The 10,412-nt window shown below is 46.0% G+C and overlaps 1 protein-coding gene across 1 annotated transcript in view; it reads left to right on the top strand.

The window, feature by feature from the left end:
* Positions 1–1,117: 1,117 nt before the first annotated feature.
* Positions 1,118–10,412, top strand: part of LOC126988278 (protocadherin Fat 1-like) — a 21,887-nt gene continuing 12,592 nt past the window's right edge. Inside the window, exons 1-7 of the mRNA XM_050846341.1 lie at positions 1,118–1,929; positions 2,369–2,639; positions 3,356–4,047; positions 4,349–4,498; positions 4,681–4,892; positions 4,994–5,175; positions 6,712–6,735. Coding sequence (XP_050702298.1) covers positions 1,456–1,929; positions 2,369–2,639; positions 3,356–4,047; positions 4,349–4,498; positions 4,681–4,892; positions 4,994–5,175; positions 6,712–6,735 — 2,005 coding nt within the window. The 5' untranslated portion in view covers positions 1,118–1,455. The remainder of the gene's footprint in view (positions 1,930–2,368; positions 2,640–3,355; positions 4,048–4,348; positions 4,499–4,680; positions 4,893–4,993; positions 5,176–6,711; positions 6,736–10,412) is intronic.

Genomic DNA, 10,412 nt, shown 5'->3' with positions numbered 1-10,412 from the left:
CGAGGCCAGCGCAATTATTATGACCTCGTGTTCTTGTAAATGGAATGGTTGATATGCGAGTGCACTATAATATCATTTAGTTGTTTTAATAACCTGCATGGAAACGTTGAGAGAATAATGAGTTAAGACGTGCAGCATGGGCTCATATTGGAAGGTACGAATGAGAACTGTAGTTTGGCTCAGAAGTGAATGATGTACTTAAGGTTGTATCTTATGCTGGCCCTCAGACCTCTGAAGGCATCTATGGAGTAGGTTTATGGTCTTACTGCGTGATAGTCCTCTTGTGGTTCAGGCTGCCAGGACATTGGGTGAGCTGCTCAACAGGTGAACCCAGGTGGTTTGGGTGAACAGTGGTGAGGAAGAGCGATGTACTGATTCTGAGAACAGAAACAGGAGCTTGGCTGTTCAGTGTCCTCAACCAGTTTTGCCACACCTCGTGAGCGACAGATTACCAAATGAGTGAAGACATGATGAGGTGATACTGCTAACCTAATTGGTCCTATGTGTGTTTGTTTGTTTCAGACCTGCGGGCATCAGAATTTATTCGTTGCTTTTCCCCTGTCCCTCAGGTAATGCTGGAGGAATCCTTCAACATTGACACTGCCCTCAGCGTGATCAGCCTCACCTGAACCCTGGCCGACGCCCAGGAGTACCTGCTGCTGGGTGCGGGCCACGGACCACGCCGTGCAGGCCCTTTCCTTGCCTCGGTGCCGGTCCGGGTCATGGTGAGCCGCCTCGCAGAAATGTCCCACCCTCGCAGGGGCAATAAGCCGCACGTGGAGGAGGTCGGGAGTGGGTGGCGGTGGGCACGGCCCTGGCGCGCGTCATTCCTCACCGTACCCTCCACTACTCTGACGGGCGGGAATGAACACAGCGCCTTCGTCATCAGCCCCGCCTCGACGGTGGTCAGCGTCGCCCTGGACTACAGCCACCTCCTGGTGGGGCAGAAATCACAGTTGGTGAGCAGGAATGATTGAGTGCCGTTTTGAGTGTAAATGGAATGGTTGATATGCGAGGAAAGAGAGAAAAATTTAGTTGTTTTAGGGAAATCTGCATGGAAACGTTGAGAGAATAATGAGTTAAATGGTGAACGAGTGCTTCATATTGGAAGGTACGAATGAGAATGTAGAATGGCGAAGTGTGAATGATGTACTTAAGGTTGTATTCGAGGAAGCTGCGCGGAACAGTTGAAGGATAATGGAGTAGGTATTATGGTAACAGTGCGTGATAGTGGAAGGTATGGATGAGTGCTGCCGAGACATGTTTGGGTGAGCTGCTCAAGGTAGACAGGTGGTTTGGGTGAGCGGGTGAGGAAGAGCGATGTACTGATTCTGAAGACAGAAACAGGAGCTTGGCTGTTCAGTGTCCTCAAAAGTTTTGCCCACCTCGTGAGCGACAGATTACCAAATGAGTGAAGACATGATGAGGTAGATACTGCTAACCGTAATTGGTCCTATGTGTTTGTTTGTTATTCGTTATTCGTTATTCGTTGCTTTTCCCTGTCCCTCAGGTAATGCTGGAGGAATCTTCAACATTGACACTGCCCTCGGCGTGATCAGCCTCACCCGAACCCTTTCCGAGGCCCAGCCCCCGGAGTACCTGCTGCTGGTGCGGGCCACGGACCACGCCGCGCAGGCCCGCGCCGCCTCGGTGCCGGTCCGGGTCATGGTGACCGCCTCGCAGAGCTCGCCGCCCTCCTGGCAGGGCAATAAGCCGCACGTGGAGGAGGTCGGGGAGTGGGTGGCGGTGGGCACGGCCCTGGCGCGCGTCACGGCGTCCTCACCGTCGGCCCTCCACTACTCGCTGACGGGCGGGAATGAACACAGCGCCTTCGTCATCAGCCCCGCCTCGGGGGTGGTCAGCGTGGCCACGCCCCTGGACTACGAAACCACCTCCTGGTACAACCTGACCATCACGGCCACCAACCTGGTGAGTCCCTGCCCCGCCTGGTACGCGAGGAAAACACTCAACAAATGTTCATTACAAGGAGGATATTCTTGTCAGGGGGAGAAATCACAGGTACTCAGCGATCTAGATCCAGACAGAGTAGTTTGGCCCAGAGAAATGTGTATAGGCCTAGACGTCAAGCCATTACCAAAAAAAGGCAATTCATAGTCTGTGAATCTAGAACATCTAGTCTAGGGAAACTTGACTTCTCTTTTCACCACTAATGTCGATCTTATCTGAAGCATTTCTGCCACTCCTTATAAACACAGCCTCAGATAAGATATTACCCACATGCTGTCCTGATCTTCAATCAACCGTCACTTCAGCGACTTCGGTAAAGAGCGCTACAGGCAGCACATAAAAAAGTGGGTTTCAGCGCTGGTGTTCTGCCATGGTGACGCGCCCCCTAACCCTCCCCCAGGCCGGGGTGTCCCGCAGCACGTGGCTGGGCGTGACGGTCCTCGACGAGAACGACTGGTGGCCGGAGTGGGAGCGACTTTCCTACCACGGCAGCGTCCTGCAGACCGCCGGCCGCGGCGCCCCCGTGCTGGCCGCCCACGCCCACGCCCAGGCCAGCCCCAGGCAGCTCACGGTGACCGCCCGGGACCGTGACCAAGGCTACAACGGCAGAGTGACCTACACCATCGTGGAGAAGGACATCACAAAGTTGTTTTCAATCAACCGACACACAGGTGAACGTTTGGGATTGTTTAATTAAAGGCACTCTGCTTAGTGAATACAGGCACGCGGGGAGATAAACGTCCCATTCCCTCACTAATCAACGTTCCTCCTGCAGCCAGGAACATTACCACCCAATTCTGGTTCATGCTGCCTGCCACAGGAAGGGTTCAGCCACACACTGTTTCTTCCCTCACTGCCTCCAAGTGATACTTTGTTTTTACTGTTCATCTAAATTTGCCGAATAAATGGTTCGCCCTTTATGTTGTCCTGCTGCACAGACTTTACTCTTCATTATTCTTTCCTCCTTTGTTAAGATTACAAAGTATTTTCAGTTTTTCATCCTATTTATAGCAAATCTCTGTAGCAGTGTGTGTGTGTGTGTGTGTGTGTGTGTGTGTGTGTGTTTTTGTGTTTGTGTTTCAACAGTGATTAAAGGAAAGTAGGAAAACTGCATCAGGCAATATATATATATATATATATATATATATTCTATATATATATATATATATATATATATATATATATATATATATATATATATATATATACACACACACACACACACACACACACACACACACACACACACATATCCATGCCTGATGCTGTTTTCCTACATTTTTAGACTCACTTTGAGGAGATTTTTTTTTTTTTCAAGACATGTTAGCTGTCCACCACTCCTGAAGACAAGTAACACTAACTGTACCTCATCCTCCACACCCTTCAGGAGCTGTGTGGGTGTCTGGCAGCCTGGACACAGTGGCCGGCACCACGGTGAGGCTGAGTGTGTGGGCCACGGACGGGGGCAGCCCCCGGCGGGAGTGTGTGGCGCCCGCCCCAGTCTTCATCACGGTGAGGGAGGTGAAGGCTGCCCCCGTGGCCTTCCCCAAGACCCACTACTCAGCCGTCCTCTACCTGCCAACCTACCCTGGTGTGAGGGTGTTCTGCCTGGGCCGGGAGGAGCAGCCACGCCACCACGTGGATGTGAATGATATCACCGATATTTCATATTCCATCGCTGCCGGTGACGACAGAGAAAACTTTGTGTTTGACAACGTGAGCAAGTGTGTCAAGGTCCAGGACCAGTACAGCCTCAAGCCTCAGTACAACCTCACCCTCCAGGCCAGCGACAGGGCCGCCTCGTCCACGGCAACAGCAGAGATTATAATTGAAGAAGCGCCGCTGTCTACTCTGGTCTTCACTCAGGACCAGTACTGGGCCAACGTCATTGAGAACTCCACTAAGGAGATGAATGTTGCTGCCCTGGGAGTGAAGGGTCAGCCGCTCAACCATCACGTCCGCTACTCGATTCTCAACCCAAACATTAAATTTGAAATCCACCCGACCGCTGGCGTCATCAAGACCACCGGCAAGTCTTTTGACCGGGAGGCAGAGGACCACTACATGCTGGTGGTGGAAGTGAGTCCGGGGCCAGCGCAATTATCATGACCTCAGTGTTCTTGTACTGGACTGTTATTACTAAGACTCAGTGCACTATAATATCATCATCTTTTGTTTTTTACTAATCATAAACCCTTACCTGCTGGAAATCAGCAAATTTTAAGACTTGCAGCATGGGACCTTAAATAACATGAAACTTGTTTGGCTCAGAGGACATTGATCATTCTCCCCATTCATCTTATGCATTGGCCCTCAGACCTCTGTTGCATCTACTTGTATTTGCTTTTGTCTTACTGCTGTTCATCCTCTTGTGGTTCAGGCGCAGGACATTGAGGACACAGCAAACGTGGCCCATGTGCTGGTCCACGTGGCGGTGATGGACGTGAATGACAACGAGCCGGTGTTCCTCAACCAGCCCTTCCACGCCCTGGTGTCCACCGTGTCTCCGCGCAGCCACGTGGTCACTAAGGTGAGCATAAGAGCCCAAGCAGATCTTTTTTGTCAGACACATACCGGGCATAACTTGTGCTCTCCATAAAGTAGTAGGTTCCTCCATGATCAAGCAGTGAACCTTTGCAGTGACTCCCAAAGTTATGTAATTGTTGATTATGAGATGGTCCTATTACCAAGCCCTTTCCCTTGTGTCTCCAGGTGCAGGCAATAGACGCTGACTCTGGGGAGTTCGGAAGTGTCCGCTACGAGCTGGTGCGAGGCAGCGGTGAGCTCTTCGCCGTGAATAAGAAGACGGGTGAAATTTCCCTGAAGCAGACCCTGATGGCGGCCGACAAGACCTACAGCCTCACCGTTGCTGCCTACGACGGGGGAAAGCCTCCCCTCAGCTCACAGGCCCATGTCCTCATAAGGTGAGTCACGCAGCCAGGACCACCTTGCCTTGGGTCAGGCCTGTTAGCCTCAGGGTTGTTCTTGTGTTGAAGATGTTAACCTGCCCGTCACGGGTCCCCAGGGTGGTGTCTTCTGAAGGGCCAATGTTCACCGCCGCACGGTACGAGGCAGCCGTGCCAGAGAACGCCGCCAAGGGCACGCCCGTTGTAAGGGTGGAGGCCGCTAGCCCTTCCGGGGAGCCCATCATGTACACCATTGTGGCCGGCAACACCGAGGAGCTGTTCGGCCTCGACTATTCCACAGGTGGGGGCACCATGGCAGGCAGCAGCAAGGCCTTTAGTGGCAGTGGCTCACCTTGCCCAGAGCACACCAGTATAGTGATGACACATGCCTTGTTGATCTTAGAGTCACACCATCACTGAAATCTTACTAACACATGAGCTGCCTCACTGATGTTGACCTTGAGAGGTGTGTAGGTAAGGTGAGAGGCAGAGGGAGGCCCGGCGTGCCAGCCGTCCAGAGTGAGAACTGTTGGACACTTGCTAACTCTTATAAATCATAGTTGTTCCACCATACCTTGGAGCACTTCATTGTGATTGGCCTTAACATGAGTGTCAATGAGTAGTGCAACCAGTAACACGAGTTTCCCAGCTGCTAATAACTGTGACCTTGCAAAATTATCTGCCACTGACAGAAGCTTTCTTCCTCCTCCATGGGGAAAGGACAAACTTGATTGCTGGGTTTTTTGTTGTTGTTGTTTATTTTTTTTGTTTATATGTTTATTTTTATGTGGGGACCGTACTACTGCCACATATTCCAACCTGACCAGCTTAGTTTCTTCATCATCTCTTAGTCTGTGTAGTGAAATGCCAGTCCAGTGTTTTCAGCTGCTCCCAAGGCTGTCTCTCGTTAATGTCTTTCAGGTGACAGGGGGCCTCGTGGTGCAGTGGTTAGCACACTCGGCTCACAACCGAGAGAGCTTGGGTTCGATTCCCGGGCGGAGTGGAAAAATTTGGGCGGCTTTTCCGATACCCTACGCCCCTGTCCACCCAGCAGTGAATGGGTACCAGGTATTAATCGGGGGTTGTGTCCCGTCTCCTGGGATCTGTTCCTTTCTCCTATAATTCCTTCCCCTTCTGTCTCTCTCCGGCATATGACCGCAGATGTTGCGCCGACTAAACGAAACTTTCCGAACTTTCTTTCAGGTGACAAATTATTCCATGCCTTTCTCCTCCTCCTTTTTTTATTGTCAGTTCTCATTGAGTAATCCCATGGCAGCCTTTCAGTACAGTCACCCATTTCCAATAACTTCATTAAATTTCACCGTCTACTCCTGGTTCCTCTGATAAATCCTGTCATGATCACCCTGCGGACTTTTACAATCCTCAGCTTCCATTGATTTTGTGATCTTTGTATCATCGCAAACAGGCTTGTATATCTGCCCATCCCTTCCACCATGTCATTAACATGCCAGCACTGTGCCCTGGGAAACTCCACTTATTCCTTCCCTCCACCCTGACATATTGTCCTAGATCACTTTCCTCATCTGTCGGTCTCTCAGAAAGTCTTTTGTCTACTGTGCTATTCTCCCTGTCAGTCCTTATATATTCTCCAGCTTTCATATTAGTCTTGTGGTAGTATTTTGTCTAATGCCTCGTCCAGATCTAAGTACACACAGACCACCCAACTGCCTCCCTCCTGTAACATGTCCGTTACCCTTGCATCTTCCCTTCACCCACCTGCTTGTCCTTACTCATACATCATGAAAAAAAAATGTATCTCTTTGTCATCTCTGAACCTCCGTACTTTGCCTCATGAAAGGTTTGTCTGCTTTCCCAGGTGGCAATGCAGTGGATCTTGAATGTAAGTATTTGTTTTATCTTCCCGTTTTGTCCTACTTGTTCAGTGTAAATATTTATGATGAAGCCTTCCTCCCGGGCACTGTGACAGCTCTGAGTCGTGTGCCGGGCCAGGGGCGGAGCACAGGCGTATGTTTAAAGGGCCTGAGGTGGATGGTTGAGGTGGATGGATTTAATTTTTATTTGTACATAATTTTCAGAAATTACTGCACGAGAAGCCTTATAAAGCATGACCGCGTATTTCTGGAGCAATAGTTAAACACCAATATGTAGATAATTTAAGGAACAAAAAATTGTCATCAGTAGGAGGAAAATTTGATAATAACCAGAGAGAGAGAGAGAGAGAGAGAGAGAGAGAGAGAGAGAGAGAGAGAGAGAGAGAGAGAGAGAGAGAGAGAGAGAGAGAGAGAGAGAGAGAGAGAGAGAGAGAGAGAGAGAGAGAGAGAGAGAGAGAGAGAGAGAGAGAGAGAGAGAGAGATTCCTTTCATGCTACACATTTGTGCTTCATCATTGCCTTGTAATATCAGTGATTATGATTCATTTAGATGCAGTGTGTGTCCTAAACATGCCTGATCATGTTCCTGGTTGATGTGTTCCCGCCATGAAGTGCAAACCCTTGCAATCAGAAACTCCTCAGCTTACCCGCCTGTGTTTCGGGCAGCCAGACGCTTGTTTGCCGCACACAGCGTTTGCTCCCACCCACCCTGCTTTTATATATATATATATATATATATATATATATATATATATATATATATATATATATATATATATATATATATAAAACAAGATGCAGAAATTATAGTTTCCAAGCCCTCCATGTAATGCCTTCTGCCACCAAGTGCCTTGATGCCACAGAACAGTGTGTTATTGACGACTTTGCACCACATGACCATATATATATATATATATATATATATATATATATATATATATATATATATATATATATATATATATATATATATATATATATATATATATATATATATATATGTATATATGTTTTTTTTTTTTTACAGCTAAGGAGACAGCTCAAGGGCACAAAAAGTAAACATTAATAAAAAAAAGCCTGCTACTGCTGCTCCTAAAAAGAATCCAAAGAGGTGGCCGAAAGATAGGTCAGTTTCGGGAGGAGAGGTCCTGATACCCTCCTCTTGAAAGAGTTCAAGTCGTAGGCAGGAGGAAATACAGATGAAGGAAGATTGTTCCAGAGTTTACCAGCGTGAGGGATGAAAGAGTGAAGATGCTGGTTAACTCTTGCATAAGGGGTTTGGACAGTATAGGGATGAGCATGAGTAGAAAGTCGAGTGCAGCGGGGCCGCGGAAGGGGGGGAGGCATGCAGTTAGCAAGTTCAGAAGAGCAGTCAGCGTGGAAATATCGATAGAAGATAGAAAGAGAGGCAACATTGCGGCGGAATTTAAGAGGTAGAAGACTATCAGTATGAGGAGGAGAGCTGATGAGACGAAGAGCCTTTGCCTCCACTCTGTCCAGAAGAGCTGTGTGAGTGGAGCCCCCCCACACATGAGATGCATACTCCATACGAGGGCGGACAAGGCCCTGTATATGGACAGCAACTGTGCAGGGGAGAAGAACTGGCGGAGACGGTACAGAACGCCCAGCCTCGAGGAAGCTGATTTAGTAAGAGATGAGATATGAAGTTTCCAGTTGAGATTTTGAGTTAAGGATAGACCGAGGATGTTTAGTGTTGAGGAAGGTGATAGCTGGGTGTTGTCAAAGAATAGGGGATAGTTGTTTGGAAGATTGTGTCGAGTGGATAGGTGGAGAAACTGTGTTTTTGAGGCGTTGAAGGACACCAGGTTCTTCTTGCCCCAATCGGAAATAATAGTAAGGGCTGAGGCTAAGCGTTCTGCAGCCTCCAGCCTTGAGTCGTTAAGTTCCTGAAGGGTGGGTCTTCTATTAAAAGAAGTTGAATAATGCAGAGTGGAATCATCGGCGTAGGAATGGATAGGACAGTTCGTTTTGGAAAGAAGATCATCAATGAACAACAGAAAAGAGTGGAGATAGGACAGAACCCTGTGGGACACCACTTAATAGATTTAGGGGAAGAACAGTGACCGTCTACCACGGCAGAAATAGAACGGTCAGAAAGGAAACTGGAGATAAAGGTACAGAGAGAAGGATAGAAACCGTAGAAGGGTAGTTTAGAAAGCAAAGATTTGTGCCAGACCCTATCAAAAGCTTTTGATATGTCCAGCGCAATAGCAAAAGTTTCACCGAAACGGCTAAGAGAGGATGACCAAGAGTCAGTTAAGAAGGCTAGGAGATCACCAGTAGAACGCCCCTTGCGGAACCCATACTGGAGATCAGATAGAAGGTCAGAAGTGGAAAGGTGCTTTTGAATCTTACTGTTAAGGATTGATTCAAAAGCTTTAGATAGACAAGAAAGTAAAGCAATAGGACGGTAGTTTGAGGATTGAGCGGTCACCCTTCTTAGGTACAGGCTGTATGAAGGCATACTTCCAGCAAGAAGGAAAGGTAGATGTTGACAGGCAGAGGCGAAAGAGTTTGACCAGGCAGGGTGACAGCACGGCGGCACAGTTTTTAAGGACAATAGGAGGCACTCCATCAGGTCCATAAGCCTTCTGAGGATTGAGGCCAGAGAGGGCATAGAAAACATCATTTTGAATATATATATTTTGTATATATATATATATATATATATATATATATATATATATATATATATATATATATATATATATATATATATATTTATATATATATATATATAGATATATATATATATATATATATATATATATATATATATATATATATATATATATATATATATATATATATATATGTGTGAGTGTGTGTGTGTGTGTGTGTGTGTGTGTGTGTGTGTGTGTGTGTGTATATATATATATATATATATATATATATATATATATATATATATATATATATATATATATATATAACCTCGGTTTATGAGTTTAATTCGTTCCAGAATATTGTTAACACACCGAAACGCTCGTAAACCAAAACGAATTTCCCCATTGAATTAATGTCAATCCCCTAATGCGTCCAATATCTCAAAAAAAATATTTATATAATCATTTTCCGCCGAGTGGCTTAAAACTACCCACATGCTGTCCAGAAGACCACCTATCAACCCGGACTCTAGATTCTAGGATTAAAGATGAGCTCCGGGAGGGCAGCATGAGCCAGTGCAAGATGGCGCCACTATAAAACACTCGCCTGCGCCAGAACGGGCTGGGCCGACCATCAGGACCCACCGGGAAGAAGCCTTGGGCCGACCATCAGGCCCCACCGGGAAGAAGCCTACCGGCGCTATAGGCCGCGACGTAAAAAAAAAAAATAAAAAAAAAAAAAAAAAAAAAAATTACATCTTATTTTTTAACAGAATTAAGTAATGTTTCTAAAAAATAGTGATAATTAATAATATGGAACACAAATCAATGTGTTATGGTTGTTACATATATATATATATATATATATATATATATATATATATATATATATATATATATATATATATATATATATATATATATATATATATATATATATATATATATATATATATATATATATATATATATATATATATATATATATATATATATATATATATATATATGTATATATATATATATATATATATATATATATATATATATATATATATA

This window comes from Eriocheir sinensis, chromosome 68 (genome assembly GCF_024679095.1).
Source record: "Eriocheir sinensis breed Jianghai 21 chromosome 68, ASM2467909v1, whole genome shotgun sequence".
NCBI classification, from domain to species: domain Eukaryota; kingdom Metazoa; phylum Arthropoda; class Malacostraca; order Decapoda; family Varunidae; genus Eriocheir; species Eriocheir sinensis.
The sequence above is the reverse complement of the archived record's forward strand: the minus strand, read 5'-3'. Positions and strand labels throughout refer to the sequence as shown.